At 38.8% G+C, this 16,719-nt stretch overlaps 1 protein-coding gene across 1 annotated transcript in view; it reads left to right on the top strand.

Moving 5' to 3' along the window:
- The first annotated feature begins 916 nt into the window (after nt 1–916).
- Nucleotides 917–16,719, top strand: part of rock2 (Rho associated coiled-coil containing protein kinase 2) — a 35,207-nt gene continuing 19,404 nt past the window's right edge. The window contains exons 1-3 of the mRNA XM_005798302.3: nt 917–1,721; nt 15,740–15,821; nt 15,912–16,012. Coding sequence (XP_005798359.1) covers nt 1,623–1,721; nt 15,740–15,821; nt 15,912–16,012 — 282 coding nt within the window. The 5' untranslated portion in view covers nt 917–1,622. The remainder of the gene's footprint in view (nt 1,722–15,739; nt 15,822–15,911; nt 16,013–16,719) is intronic.

Below are 16,719 nucleotides of genomic sequence, written 5' to 3'. Positions count from 1 at the left end.
ATAAGCAGAATATGATTTAGAGATCCCTCTTCCTATTAAGATCATCACTGATAATTGGTTGTTATTTGCTGAGGTGTATTTGTGAAAACAACTGAAGGTCAAAAACAACGATTAAATTTATAGCATCCGATTGTAGCTATGGTAAAAACAAAAAACAAACTATGAAGTCTTTGCACTTTCACAAAGTAAGCTTGTCAGTTTGTTTGCATTTTAAATTTGAATGTTAAACATTTTAAAATCTTTTAATTTATTTATAGTGCAACATCCATCCATTCTACAACATGCTTTATCCCTTGTGGGGTCGCAAGGTGTGCATGTTCCTATCTCCAGCGGTCAATGGGCAAAATGTGGGGTGCAACATGGACAGCTTAAATCAAATTTAAACGTAAACCCATCCTAAATAAATGTTAAAATCTATGGCTGTGTTAGATTTCAAACATTTTTAGAGGAACTGAAGGTTTAGTAGCTGTTTGTTTCCTTGGGCCTTTTCCACCAGCATCTACTCTAGCAGCTCATGCATCTTTCTGTGTATTATCATCACCATTCAATTCATCAGTAATAACGTAACCACAGTATTTAATCTGTTCATAAGAAAGTTTAAGAACTTTTCTAAAAAAATAATCTCTTTCATTATTCTGGCATTGTTTTAACCCTAACCAAGCTAAAAATGACAAGTTATTCTAAACTAATATAAAACAGTAAAAAAAGGACTCTGTTCATTTAAATGTCTGGTCACGGTGAAATTAGTTTTGCCCTATCGTTAAAATGAGGAAACTGTTTCTGTTCGTTCTGCATTCCGCTAAGAGAGGCTCAAAACACTCCATTCATATTGGCGGACGGGGCAGAGGGGCTTATGGGAAATTGAGTCATTTTGCGTTGATGTCAGGGGGGAGGAGAGACACTTCGACTTCAGTAGATGCAAAGTGTGCTAGAAGGAGGGCTTCTCTCTACGGATAAGACTCCAAACTTTCCTCCCCTCCGTGTCCATCCCTGTGGCCGTGTTTGAGTCGAGGAGAGGAGGAGGAGGAGGTGGGAAGAGGAGGAGGACAAACGAGAAAATGCTTGAAGAATTTCAGACGGGGAAGTGTTTGCAAGAGAACGGACATAACAGCCGCTTTTCGGGCGACTTGTGACAGCGGCGCGGACAAACTGCAACTCGGACGGCGTTGAATGGCGGAATTTTCTCCTAAAGTCGGGATTTCCAAGCGGTCGAGACCCGCAGAGGGAGGAAAGAAGCGAGGGGGAGGCGCCGAGAAAACGCCCTGCTGCCTGTTGCTATCTCCAAATTCAAACTTTCAAACCGAGCTGAGGGGAAAATGCATCTTTCACTTAACGGGAGGTGAAAACTCAACACCGTTGTCGTATTGAAACAATCGAAACTAGCTGAGTCGCTGGCTTTGGAGAACTCGTTTTGGGAATATTTTAACCCATTTTTGCTTTACATTTTTTGGCCAGTATTCCAGTTGTTTGGAGCTATTTGGGTGGGCTGAGAGCCCAAAGGCTGCTCCTCCAGGCCTCCGGCCGTTAGCCAGGAACAAAAGAGGGGCTCCCATGTAAACTCCACACAGTTCAGGGGGGAAACTTTCTTATTAATCCCAGAGAAACTTTGTTTTAAATCAGCCATGTCGCTGGGCGCCGAGAAGAGGATGGCAAACCGGCTGAAGAGGCTGGAGGACATGATCAGAGACCCCAGATCAGCCATAAACCTGGAAAGTTTGCTGGTAAGTCTGCTTGGATGGTTTATTAATGATGGTGTCTGTAACCTAAGACGCATATATGCACACTTTTGGCAGTGAACACCTCTGAGAAATCGGACACCTTGATGTAATGTTCACCTTTAATAAAGGCACGGTTAGAAGGAGGCTGTGGATGCACTTCAGACAGGCCTGATTAATAGTTAAGACGCAGAGCAGACAGTGCAGTTTGGGGCTCTTTGAAGCGTGTCTGCAGATTAGGATTAACTGCAGGAGAATGTCCCTGCTGGAGTGCTCTCTGGGACTAATATTTCCGGCCAAAACTCCCGCCTGTACCCCTGTTATGTCTGCACATGAGGTTAATAACCGGCTGCACACTGTCTCACTGGTAAAACCAGTTCTCTTTTGGAGCTTACTTTCCAAACAGTTGTCAAAATATTCCATCAACAACATATTTGTCACTGACATTATTTATTTTGATAAAGGAATACACCAAATTATTATTGTGAGACCAAAATAAACAGTCTTTGGTTTCTAGAGTTGTATTTTTTTTGTGTGTGTGGACATAATAGAGGTGTGTGTTTATGCATAAATGAATGGTTGTCCTTTTAGTCTTTGACAGCCTGTCCAGTTGTATCCACTGTCAGCTAGAGATGGAAACCTTGAGCTCCTCTAAACATGGCATACCTGTTCTGTCTTTTTCTAACTATCCTGTCATGAACTTTAACCTTTAAAATGTGAACTGAGATCTGTAAAGTGAAGTGTATTCTCACTTCTCTGAGCATTTCACACTCTGACCTTGCTGGGACGACTGGCAACTGACAAATGTGTTTCTCTTGTGGCCAGCATTTCTCTCTGGAGAATGATGCCGTTCCAATAGTTTGTAATGGTTCCCGGATTATTAAGTAGCAACAGTTGTTTCTCTGAGGCAGAGGTCTCTAACCTTAAGGGCCGGTGTCCTGCAACATGTAGGTATGTCCCTGGTCCAACACTCTTAATTGTCCAATCATTGAATCTGGGCTGGATTAAGAAGAGTGTGTCATGATGATGACTATGCAAAACCGAATGAATTGCCACACAGCAACAAAAAGCAATGTGTGCTGTTGACACAGATCTGTCCATTTGATGGAGAACATGTCTCCTTTCTGCCATCTTCCCTGTCATCTTAGTCCTCAAATTTCCCAACATTTTGTCACTTTAGCAGTTCCTTAGAAAGCTTTTATTTTACAGAGGTAAAATTCTAAGGAAGACCTTATAATAACAGAAATTCTATATTTTTTGTGAAATGAGGTCACTAGGAACTGCTTTTAGTCTTAAGATTATACAGGCCCTGCTCATTTGACTCGGGTGTGTTGAAACAGAGACGCAGTTAAAAGTTTCAGGACTTTAACCTGCACTAAGGTCGCCACTGATGTTTTATCCACCTTGAAGTTGTGTTATCACTCACCTGTTTGTTCCGGAGCAACAATGTTCAAAAAGTTTTCTTCTCTAGAGGTGGTCACACATCATTTAATCAAGTGGTTTGTTTAGCAGCACCTGGCTGCTATGTTCCCTCTTAAATCCTCTAAAAGCAGAAAGGCTGGGCTTTGATGTTTGCACAGCTTTTTTTTATTTTAGCTTAATCTTTGTTTAATAAATGGACCATGTGAAATCTGTTGTTTTTGTGCATTTGAAGTTGGATTTAAATCATTTCAGCACCTGGTAAAGACCAGATGATCTGTTCACTGCGACGAAAGAGACACACTAGAAGGCTAGCAGTAGAGTGAGCAGGGAGCTACATCCAAACAAATGATGCCCAAAGTTTGCACAAGGGGAAGGTTAATCTGAGATGCTTTTCATGTTGGTGTATGTTAAACTCTAGAATTGAAAGATTGTGTACTCTCTTTTTTTTAGTCACAACTACTTATAATAAAATAGCGGACCCTTTGATGTGCCTGGAAATGTTATGTTTTTTTAAGTAAATTATTATTTGAGAAAGAATAGCGGTATGTAAAAATAGTTGTATATTTATGTGATTTAATGTTTTGTTTTTCTTCTCGTAACAAGTTTTAGCCATTATTACTTTTCATTTAGCATGAGTACTGTGAAAACTCAATTTCTGAGACATTCTGAAGCCTTTATGTTTAAGAAACAAAATATTGGAAGTATTCTGAGCCTGTACAGCGATGCTACTTGGGTTGGAAAAGGGTTATTCATAATTGTGTCTGAAGAAGTGCAGCTGGACGTGGTGAGTTCTCACTTGCATACAGTTGTGGAAAAAAATCATTTCCATTACTCGAGTGTGTGTCTATGTGTGTGTATATAATAACTTTAGGCTTAAATGGGAAAGGAAGATCTTCCCAAAACAATTTCTTGTTCCAGTTGGTTATGAACAATTTTCCATGGGATTTAAGAACCTTAAAGATGAGGGGAAACATGTACTTGAAGTGTTTTGTTGTGCTTTAGTGTTTTTTCTCCATGGTTTTTGGATTTTAGCAACAATGATACATTCAGCAGCAGTTTTGATATGATTATTTTGCAGAGGTTACATGTTTTTTTTTTTTGTCATTTCTGCTTTTTATGTTGTGCAACACGTAGAACTAACCTGTCTCCAGGGGTCTTTAGGTGACAGGCAGGGTACAGCTTTTACAGGTCGCCAGTTCATTACAGGTCAACACAGAGACACAAGACAAACATGTACAAACACACACTTGGTAGGTAATTATTAGAGTTCTGGGCTACTTAATAGCAAGTTTTGAGTATTTATTTATGTATGTATTGTTTACTGAAAATTAAATTGGCAGCTTGCAAGAAAGCAATTACAAGAAAATGGTGCAAAGCAGATCCTTCAAAGCAGGACTGGAAAAATATTGTGATTAAGATTAGTGTAATTAAACGGTTGACCCATAAGGTAAGGACTCAAGATGAACATTGTCAAAAAACTATTATCAGAATTGATTAGAAGAGAGCAAACTAAAGATATGTGGCAATCGACTGTTCTTTTTCCTTCAAGGATTGTTTCGGTTTGTCTTCTTTACATATTTTTCAAAAGGAAATGATAAAATGTTAAAGAACAGGGAAGACAAAAACAGCACATAAAATGCATCAGAGCATCCCAATAGTAGTATTAAATGCCTGTTTGAATAAATAGGTCTTATGTACTGGATAAACAGTAATAAACACAGAGAAAATTAGGAAGGAAAGATGTTTTTTACGGTACTGTTGTATGAATTTTCACAAGTATTTAAATTATAAAAAGAACTGACTTTACTATTAACATGCTTATAAACGCAATTCCTTGTTTTATTTAAACAGACTAGAACAATTTAGAGATCTAGAGTATTTTTTACAGTATTTTCTTTACTGTAAAATGAAGTTAGTCCCGATAGATTTGTGTTAAGTTTTTTGAGACTCAATACATCCACCTTATGAAAAAGATACTTTTTGCTGTTAAGAAAAATAAATGGGAAAATTTGGAATTTGGGGTCAAAAGGAATTTCAGATGGCCTTATTGCTTTCTTGCAGCTGTCTAAAAATAGTTTGTGAAAAAACTCAACATTTGTTGGGTCATTATTAAAAAAGAAACCTCTCTAAACCCCTTTAATAAGTATAATCTTGCTCCCTTGAAAGCCCCATCTTGATTCCCTCACTATGACCCAGTACTGGTCTCCCCAACAAACGTCCACCAAAGAAATTACTCAGCTCCGGTTGTGTTTACATCCTGGACACGGAGGTGTAGAGAGAGGAGATGGAGAAGGAAGCATGCGTAGGAGAAACAGGCTACAGTTTTCCATTTTTAGCCGCCACTCTGTCGCTGGGATCAAGACATTTTATTGTCCAGGGTGAGCTTCAGACACACAGAGAGCTCAGGCAGGCGCTCATGCAGGTCGAATAAAAACATACATACTTGAAGTGCCTTGATAATTGTTCATAACCTCAGCCCCTGCTATTGTAGCTTAGCAACAGCTAAAAAAAGAACTTCACTGGAAGAAGCTGAACTGTTGACTTTTCGTTGGTCTTCTCAGTTACTGCTCAGCAAAACAAAGTCAGTAATTTGCTTCAGGTTTTTGCTTATAAGTCGGTGTGTAGGAGGATGTGTTCAGATGCTGCCAAGCTGCTGGCTCTCCTGAGAAATCGGGCCGATAGGAATCTGCAGAAACTGTCACTTTCCTTATGTACAACTCATCGAGAACAGATTTTCTCATCTGTTTAGAAAGTTGTTTCTCTTTGCATTCCTGATCCTGAAGTCTCAGCTACCTTCCCCTCATGTAAACTCTAGTCATTATTTGACTGCTGATTGTATTGCTAGTCTGGAGAGCCATGTTTCAGGACAAGCAAAAGAAGAGATGATTTGAAGTAAAAAAAAAAAAAATCAAATCGGACACTTGATTGCAAGCTATGTTGCTTCCCTGACGTCCTAAAGGAAATGACCTCAGTGAGTAAATAGTTGGCAGCTGAACATGCGGCTCAAAGTCCTTATGAACGGCCGCACTTTCCCTCTTTCACTTTTTAACCATGTCTCTTTCTACCTGCCTCTCTAAATTCTCAGTAGACCCTCTTCAGGTACTTCTCCTATAGCTCCAGTTCAGTGTGTTTTGACTTGGTTGCAGACCTAGTGTGTCTAGATAATCTAATAAGCAAAGCGTAAGTTTATATGGACCATATTAATGCCTTGGAGGTAGTGTGATGTTCTGCCACTCTTTGTTTGTTTCTATCCCTGTGGTTATTACTTGTTCCTACCCTTTGCTGCTGCTCTTGCTCAACATCTTCAATCACATCTTCAATCCCTTTATTATCCCTTATCACGTTGCTCCCCCTCCATGCTTTGAACCCATAAGTATTGCTCTGTCTATGCAGTAGACGTTGTAGGCCCAGCTCGTCCTGTTCTCAGAGTCGAGCTTAAAATCTGCTTCATCTCTGGAGTGTAGTTGACTTGCTCTCAAGTCTAAGCTTCAGAGTGCTTGCTGGAAAGAAACACTGCCTTATAAGGCACTGGGGGACGGTGGCCACAGTCAGGTTTTTTTTTTTTCCTTTTCTTGAAAACAAACCAGTCTCTCTGTTACACACCTCCTTTGGTGAGATTCTAAGCATTTTGCATGGTCTTTTTTTAGGTTTTGCTCCACTGCAGTGAAAGATATAGAGCATCGTGAAGTCACGTATTGCTAAGCTGCTCTTGGCACCTTGGGATTCATTTTAAAGACTTGTATCACAATAGGAAGTGCAACCATTATAATCATTTTTGAGAAGTGTTGTGGTCTCTATTCTGTCTTGGAAAATGTGGAATTTTATTTTAATATTTCCCGCTTTTGGTGAAGTATGAAAAAAGCAGGGAGGAAGAATTATACTTCAGATTGATTATATGTGTATCACATAGAGACCATGGCAGCTGAACGGACACGTTTACCCACACACACACACACGCAAGCGCACATGTTTACATGGCTATCTTTGTGGGAACTTTCCATTAATTTCCACAGCCTAAACCTTACGCTTATCCTAAACCTAACCATTACATGCCTAGCTCTAACCAAAACTCAATTCACACCTTAGTCCTAAATCTAACCCCTGACCCAAAAACGGTGTTTCCCCTTGTGGGAACCAGGCTTCTGTCCCCACAAGGAGCAGTTGGTCCCCACAAAAAGCCTCTAAATTTCTTAGCTAATTATTTTCCCTGTCTGGTGTCTTACTGAGAAGCAGAATCTTTGCACACATGAAGCCTTCGACATGGCATGCTGCTTCCAGATCTATTATTGCATAGCTGGCTCTGGTTCATCAAAAGCAAGTCATCTGCCCCCAAGTTACAATCTTTATAACCTGACTAAGCACTTTCCAAGGATATCTCCAACAGTTAAATGTATCTCAAATGTATGAGTTTATTTTTGTTTTTCTTGTTTTTGATTTTCTCGAACTGATCATACCTAGGCTCTGAAGCCTGAGCACATGAATCATATAGATAAGATTGTCACATTATTGGAAAGCATGTGATATGAGAAAATTTTGGTGAATGTTGCAAAAATGATATGACTTGCAGTAAATATATAATGTGTAACTTCTTAATAACCTCTTTAATAACTAAAGCTTCCACTTTAGTTTCTTAAACATTTTTTTCCCCAGAAGTTGGATTTGGATTTGTGATTTGCAAATCCAGCCAGATTTGAAAACTGGCTAGATTTTCAAATCCAGCCAGTTTCATGACAGGCCAAAGTTGAAAACTGCAAAGTATTTTTAATTGTGTTTATCCTTCCTGTTATCTGTGAAAACTCATCCTCTCCTTTTCTCTCTTACATCCTGAAAAAACTGCAGCCATAATTTCTTTTTTTATGGCTTAATTCATATTTACACACCACTGAGACAAGCTCTCTTTTACTCTTCTACCTTGCAGTAACACCTTAATTTCTGAAGAGTGTTTACTGATTGGAAAAGCGTCTGGCTGATTATTATTATTATTTTTTCAATCAGCCATTTAGGCCTGATCAAGCCAATTTTTTAATTTGTTTTAGTCCATGTTTGAGTAAAGACTTTGTTTTAAATTACAGTTGTTCAAATAACATAATTTTTATTAAAACAATATTTAATGAAAACTTTTTGCTTGTTGTAGCAATTAATTTGAAAACATCCCCAGCCATAACAATTTCTGACTGCATTGTTCCCAATCACTGCATGTCTCACCTTCTGGTTTATACCATCTTGAAGAGTTTGATACCCAAGTCTTATTTTTAGTTTAAAATGGTAGAGAAGAGGGCAGAGGAGAACAGAAGGCTCCCACGCATTCACACCACTTTATCCATCTGGCCTCTGTTTTATCTCTCCACCACAAACCGATGGAGAAACACAACCTCCTACACACACTCATGTACTGATTCAGGGACTTTTGCATTCATTTTCACAAGCAGATGCATTATTCTGTTGATCTTAGCGACAACAGGCAGCATTGTGTGCAGTCAGCAGCAGCATTCGAACAATACAATGCATTAGCAAACAGCTTTGGATTGTCAGTCAGTTCACAGTTTCCTTTAACGAACCCAAACAAGAACACTTGTGTGTGCTCTGTCGAGCTCACTGCTGCACTGTTAAATCTGGCAGTCATAATTCAAATAGTCTGTGGAAATACAAATATTTATATAAAAATTTAGCCATGTTCATCCCTAATGATTAAAACTGAAATCAAGCCCAGTTGTATCGTTCCATTAGTCTGAGTGGTTTCTATTTTAAAACCATTTTCTGGCCTAAGTACTGTCACAAAAGGCCTGAAATTATACTTAGAAGATCTTAGATTTTAAAGTCAGTAGATTAATCTGATGTAATCATATAATTTCCTGAGGTTAAAAATATTCTGCAGAATATGTTGATTGTTATATAATCAAAAACATGCATCTCTGCAAAAGCTTTTGGAGTGAAAAAAGTTGGTTTGTTGCTTCAGTTTTTGTGAATAGCACAATTTATTGTGTTGTGTGGAATAATAGAATAAGAATTAAGTCTTTGCAAAAACTTTTTTATATTTTAGCTTAAGATATTAAAATTTTTTAAATAAGTTAAGTCACAGCTTAATTTTAGTGCAACCACATCATCAGCCAATTAAAGTCCTGTTAACATTTTTAGCAAACTGATGTCTGCTGTCAAAGGCATGCTTAGAAGTTATTTTTGTCTTATTTTGTTAGAAATGAATACCTCCAAAACAAGCAGTTGTCAACATTTAGTGTAAATGTTTTCTTCAGATTTACACTAAATGTGAAGAAAACTGCAGCTGAGAGAAAAGTTTTCTGGATTCTCAAGAACTGCACCGAGGGACGTTCATTTGCAGTGATGAAGGCCAAGATTGATCTCCAGGGCATCTCGTTCTGAGTACTGAACTTCAGAATAACATTGCCACCCACGCAGATATTGTTCATTATTGGCAGACAGTGCTTTTAATTTGATTACATATTAAAGTGAAAACCCTTGGACACCAACCATCCCTGCAAACGAGTCACTCTGGTCCAAGACAAACACCAGTCACTTACTGAAGTTCTGCTGGCAGTACAAGGATGGACAGCACAAGATTTGAATAATTATTTTTTATGATGAATTCTCTCTCTGATTGTTTGGGATATTTTGTAAATCATTTGTCAAGAGAGGAACAGATGAGAGATAAAATGAGTCCTATGTGATGCCAATAGTTACGCAGCCCGATACGATCCATGTGTGGGGTTGCTTCTCATCCAAAGGAGTGGGCTTCCTCCCAACTCTGTCCAACAAAACAGCCACAGAGATAGAGTAGGATCAAGAACGGCTTCTTCCAACAATCCAGGAGCAGTTTAGTAATGATCAATGTATTTTTCAGTTCAACTGAGTACATTCTCCGGAGGCAAAGGTGATACCACAGTGGCCCAAAGGTCAGAAAATTACCAATTCAGAGCAATATCCAGTATTAGATCTTAACTCCATTGAGAATCATGGGATTAAGCTCTGCTTCTGTTTATCCAACCACAGTTGGATAAACAGAAGCAAACTGGCATCGACTACAAGCAGAGGAATGGGTCACTATGTCTCGTATTTTAGACGGCATTACAGAAGCTATGAAGAAGAAGGATCAGTACTAGGAACATTTAGTCCTCCCTTAAATTTTATGTATTTAAATTTAGCAAAATGAGTCTGAGCTTAAATCATGTGGGTTACTGCTGTTGGTATGTCGTCCTCTGGACTTGATATCACCCACACATTTCAGGTTGCGTAAGGTACTGTAAGCACAGAGTAAGGCTGGTTAGTGTGAGCAGTTTGGGCCTACTGCAGGAACTTGTGCGTTGTCCCCCTTCTTGCTGTTTTTCTGGCACCTTCCTCGGTATGCTTCATAATAAAAGCGTGGGTGCCAAAAATGTGAAGGGCACAGGAGCATGGGACAGAAATCTGTCAGACGCATGAATAAGACATGCTGTTGTTATTCCCCATGGAGATATTACTGTGCTATTTGCGAGCCCAGGATTCCTGCTTTCGGGTCTCTGTCAGAGAGTTTATTGGTCCTGCCTGGCACAGTCCCCTGGCTCTGCCCGTCTCTGCCGTTTATCTGCGTGACTATTTTTAAAATGGCTGGAATTTAATCAAAACATTTAACTTTTTTCCTCAATCCTTTTAAAGCCCAGAGCTGCTGTTTTGCCGTTCCACATGCCTGCCGATGAGACGGGTGCGGGGAGGCTGGGACGCGTAGCATGCATGGTCGGGGTGTTTTTCCTTAGTGCATCTTTTAGTTTTAGCAACATTGCATTCCTGACTAAGAGATCCACATCATTCTTAGAGAGTGATGAAGAGTGGAAGCAGGGCGATGTCAACACAAGATTTTGTTAATATTAAGAATATAAGGTGCAGAATAGGAGCTCTAGCAAATTCCTGCCTGCCCCTTCATTGTAGCTCCAACTTTTTCTTGTTTTGCAGCTGCTAAGCAACAGGCCATAACAAAGTAGCTGGATGACAATATAACAATAGATAAACACCCACCTAAAAGATATAGACCCACTCTCTCTGATAAGATATATATACTCCTGTATTAGCTCAGGGAGATACTAAGGCCGGGTTGTTAACATGCCTTCCATGAGATTTGTGACACTGTGCTGAAGGAGCTTGCTGTGTAGCTTTTAATTACTTGTATCAACAGTAATTTGTCTAAAACCTTGTGTTCTGGATAAGTAGATCACTTCCTCATGCACAGAAAGGGTCTTTTACTTGGCATTTAATTGATGAGTATAGACTAAAAAGGTTTTAGATCGTATGTAATTAATGCTAATTAGGATTTAAGGCTTCTAATTTGATGTTTACAACTGGTTACCTTTCAGCTTGCAGTTTTTCTTTCAGACGCTGAGCTTGGAGCATGCAGACTCAGATGGGTTTGCTGGTACTGTTCCACAATAAACAAAAACAAACATAGCGATCTCTGAAAACAAATCCAGGAGGAAAACCCTCATGCATTTCCGGGGGATCCAAAGGTGTTCTTGGGCTTGAAGGGAGATTTATGGTCTTGAGCTGATTCTGTGCCTCTGCCCAGTGGGACATCACCAAAAAGGCTACTGTGCATCCTCTGGATTAGAACCAAACCTGGAGAGGCAACATTCACTTTTGATTCTTCTCTAATCTGGAACAAACTTCCAGAAAACTGGAACCTTATAGTTATGTTGATTCCCAATGCTCGTGCTTAACGACTTGTATTATATTTATACTCTGATTTCCTTTAATTTTCTTATAATGTACGAACCTGAATTTGGTCAATTTAACCAATCATATTTTTTATTTTATTCAGGCTTTCATTTGATCAATAACGTGAGTTGAATAAGTCCAGATCCTGTCAGGAATGTTTATTAAAGTTTAAATGGTTGAATCAGCTCCGCTCTTCTACAGACATTAGCCAGTTATTTAATATTTATAAATAGGTACTTTGACTCAGAGGCGGCGAAATGTTCCCTGGAGTCTTGTAGGTGTCGTTTCTAGTAATGCAAATCAGAGAAGCTGTTTGCAGTCATTTTCATATCCCCCAGCAGCAGATTAATACCCACTCACAGCTTTGTTAATTCTAATGTTTGACAGAAAACATTTACAATGTTTCAGTTTTTCCCTTCTGCTCTTTCAGACATCATCTGGATTTAACATATTGTTTTTTTATGGTTCTGGAATGGTTTGAGTGCTATAATTTTAGTGAAGAAAGGAAGTTGATAATATCTATCGCTCCAACAGCATGTAGAGGTTGGTGATGTTATTTCATCCAGAAAATAAGGTACAATTACATTAAAAATGATCACATTAGATTTTTTTTCATGCATCAAATTAATTTTGACCTGCATTTAGAGCTGCTGAAGTTAATTCTTATACAAAAAAAATACATCAACTTTGTTGATTTGAGAATAAGGTTGCTCATGAATGCAGAAACAATGCACTTTAAAAACCTACTATTATTTTGTTTGCTCTAAACCACAGCTGTCTGGGGTCTAAACCTTATTTATGCACAATGCACCAAAGAGGAAATTTACTACCAAGTTCTCAAGTTGTTTGTCAGGTTGAGCAAAAAATTTGCACATTCCAGCACTCAGGATGACTGTCAGCCTCCATTGTTCTCAGGTGGAAGTTCCTAAAATCAAAAAACATTGATTATCAGCTGGCTGATTTATTCTTTGTCATTATTACGTTTTTGTAAACAGCAAAAACTATTAGTAAACTTAAGTGCAGCAGTCCTAAAAAAGCTTCAAAGGAACATCAGATTATTCCTGAGCTTAAAACAATAAACCATCAGCATTACCCCTCAGCTGATCAAGAGGAAGTTTACTCTGTTTAAAGTGCTTACCTCGTGAGCTAACCGTCACGAATAAGTAAATTTACGTGCATGCCTCCCTTTGGAAAACCAGACGATTTTCTGCATTTTTAACAAACATTTTGACATTTTCTCGCTAAGAAAAACCTGGTTGTCATTTTACATCTCAGATGTTGGCATTTTCAGAGGGCACTTTTTCGAGCCACTTTATCTGTGGCTACTTACCTTGGTAAACCATTCTAAATTATACATTCATAATACAGTTTTTTTCCTTTTTTAGCTGTAGATAAATTCTGCAGCTTCAGAGGAAATGACTTTCTGGCAGAGATCAACTTCATGACACAGTGAAATTATCTGTGGGCCCCGGGGTGGGGTGGATCATTTCCTGTATTGCCCACGCTCGTTGGGAGATCCTCGCGCATGCATGTGTGTGTGTGCACGCTGACACTCGGTAACTCCCCTCCACCCCGTGTGGTGTGTGTATGTTTTTTGTCCTTAAATAGTAGTTTTGTGTGAGGTAAGACCTTTAATGGGGAAGTGATGCTGTGATGAGGAAACTGAGCTCTCGGCTCGGCTTACCAACTTCAGCCGAGAACAGAACGATGGAGGGAGCAAGAAGAGTGAGATAAGGAGTGAGAAAGATGAGGAAAGCATATCAAAGGAAGTGAGTTAGATTTAAAGAGGGTTGTGCCACAAAGCCAAAGTATTCACTGCGCAGGGTCAAATTTGGTCCAGTTTGATTCAACGCTTGAAACAGCAGCCATTCAGGAATGCACAGCTGCCAGAGGTTGATAGATGGCTTCCTTATTGTTACACAATGCACCGATTAGAGACCAACATCATTCTTCTTTAATAGCGTCCCTTATTACCCGAGCTTCAGCTTCAGTTATAAAAACTTGACTTGTGTATGAAGAAGTTGCACTAAGTTACAGAAGTTTTCAGAAACTAAACTTCAGTCAGTCCTGGTGATTTTTACCTGAAGGCTGAACATTTTGAAGCTGGTGCTGCTTTTCTGCTTTTACACTGAAAATTGGAACTACAGCTGCTCTAAATAGGAGTTCCTGTGGTGATTTACTGATTGCTGATTGTCCAGTCAATAATGACCACCATCTAACCCAGGGGTCTCAAACTCCAGGCCTCGAGGGCCGCAGTCCTGCAGTTTTTAGATGTGCCACAGGTACAAAACGCTGGAATGAAATGACTTAATGACCTCCTCCTTGTGTAGATCAGTTTTCTAGAGCCTTAATGACCTAATTATTCTGTTCAGGTGTGGTGCAGCAGAGGCACATCTAAAAGTTGCAGGACTGCGGCCCTCGAGGACTGGAGTTTGAGACCCCTGATCTAACCAGTCTATTTAAAGCGCATGCCTGAAAATTTGAAGTTACTTTTACAATTCAGTTATTCTACTTTCCAAAAATGAAAAAAATAAACCCTTTTTTTCCCCTTGTAGCTTAGAATAAACGTTTTCTCCTTCCGTGATTTTGTGAAAGGTCGTCTCTGCATTTATTTTCTTAAAATACTGATAAAGTACCTGCACTTCAACTACTGCCATACAATCAGAATCAGAATTTAGACTACATCAGGAATATTTTTTGGCTCTTTCTCCCTCTATTTTTCATTTAAAAATAAAAAGCTAATTAAAGTGACTGACGAGCAAATTAAAGCACTGAGAAAAATCAGAATTTTTCTAAAGCTACTTTTTAAATAAAAACTCACCAAGCTACTATGTATGGGGGATTAAAAAGGGTATGGTTATGTTCAGAAACAATATTATTACTGGTGCACTGCTGTAAATACTTCAAATATCCGTTTTGCCTGTAGTGCAACACTTATTGGTCGTTTTCATTAACATTTCTCAATGATCTCAAAGCTCGATGCTGTCTGGAGAACACCATAAATGGTGGGAATGAGGTGCTTATTTTTTATTTATTTTATTTGCACTTCTCCATCCATCTTTTCATTCATATATCCGATCCCTCTCATCCATATCGGATAGGAAAGTTTCTTATTTCTTATGTTAGAATTGGATAAAACGCAGAGAGTTCTGGAAGATTGAGTTGATAATGACTAGAGCACTTTCTTGCTAAAGAGCTTTTTCGATGTTTTCTAATTAGTTTGGAGTAGGTATCTGGGGCATATGGTAAATGGGGAATCTGTCCTCGCTGTGTTGAGGGGACTCATCTCACTTGGAATCGACTGTTTCAAAAGGTTATGTTAGACAATGTGCTCATGGATCAAAGACAGACTGATGCAGGCAGATGGAGGAATTAGTCACCTCCTCTGTCTCAGCCTTGGGTTCGGTGTTTCTCTGTTTGTGTGCTCAGAGAAAAGCTGCTCACTTTCATTCAGATTATCACTGATGCCGAGATGTTTCGGCGAGAAAACAGAAAATAAACTCAGAAGTGGTAGCGGGTGGCTGGTAGTGCTGAGTCTGAGTGAGTGGTGGCTGTTATTGGGTGGGCTCTTTCACCCAACACCTCAGCTGTAAATCAGGATGCGGTTTCCTGCAGGTGTTGTGAAGGTTCCCACACATTTAGAGCACAGAAGTGATTGGTCATGATTCGCACTTTGCAGCATGATGTTACTTCATGTGTTCTGGTCTGTTATGTAACGGCTCAGATGCTAATGTTTCCATCAGCGCTGGTGAGTCACCAGGGTTTTAATAAAAACTGACAGGAGGAGGAAAATGGAGAGAAAACTTACTGTTTAAAAACACACTTTGCAGCCTGTCCTGTATATTTGTTTGCTTGTTGCTAATAGCTGCTTTCCGGCCAGTCTGATTGTTTCCCATGTTTTTCAGGATTCGATAAACGCTCTTGTCTTGGATTTAGACTACCCGGCACTACGAAAGAACAAAAACATTGAGACCTTCTTAAACAGATGTAAGTAGCTTTATAATGTCTTAATTAAAAGCCTTCAACAAAACTTTATAAAGTGACTTGATCTTTATCTTCTGTGAATATTTATTCCAGATGAGAACATTACCAGGGAGCTTCGAGATCTTCAGATGAAGTCTGAAGACTTCGAAAAAGTTAAAATCATCGGGCGAGGGGCGTTTGGTGAAGTCCAGTTGGTGAGTATTGATCTGCTGAAGACATGAATAGCTTTATATTAGTTCGATTATTACATGACACTAATATTTATTTAGAAATGTCAACCTACTGAAATTATGAATTATGTCTCTACAATCTTGTTTAACATTCTGAGGATTTCCAAATAAAAGGCAAATTTAAATGAAGACAGTGTAGTTTAAGAAAATCTTTAATCCATCATCACTTTCCATTTCATCTCTGGATAATCTAAGGATTTCACACAGTTCAGATAAACTTGGAAAACTGAAAATAGAGCACGGTTTTCCTGATTTTAAGAGATGAGATAAGAATATAATAATGCTTAACAAATGCAGTGACTTTTTTATGGATTGATTTAAACTTTTATTTGCCCTTGACTCACCACATCGCATTTCAAATTCAGCATTTTTATTAGGACTAAAGGCACATTCTGACAGGAGTCAGTGTCATCTATGCAGTGAATATCACATCATGTCCGTGTCACTGATAAAGATGAATGTATATTGGTACAGCAGAAGTTCTGTGCATCATAATGGCTGAAAGGTTAGGCACACAAACCATCTCCTATAACACTTATTTTTCTACTTTGGCCCTCAAAAATGTAATCGAGTGGAAAAAACAATGTACCCAATTAAAATATGAATAACAAATAAATTAGGATACTTATGTGTAGTAAATGAATAAAAAGTGCTTTAGCTATTCATATTAG

Source organism: Xiphophorus maculatus, chromosome 19 (assembly GCF_002775205.1).
Source record: "Xiphophorus maculatus strain JP 163 A chromosome 19, X_maculatus-5.0-male, whole genome shotgun sequence".
NCBI classification, from domain to species: Eukaryota; Metazoa; Chordata; class Actinopteri; order Cyprinodontiformes; family Poeciliidae; genus Xiphophorus; species Xiphophorus maculatus.
Note: the sequence above shows the minus strand (reverse complement) of the source record. Positions and strands in the feature narration are given on the sequence as shown.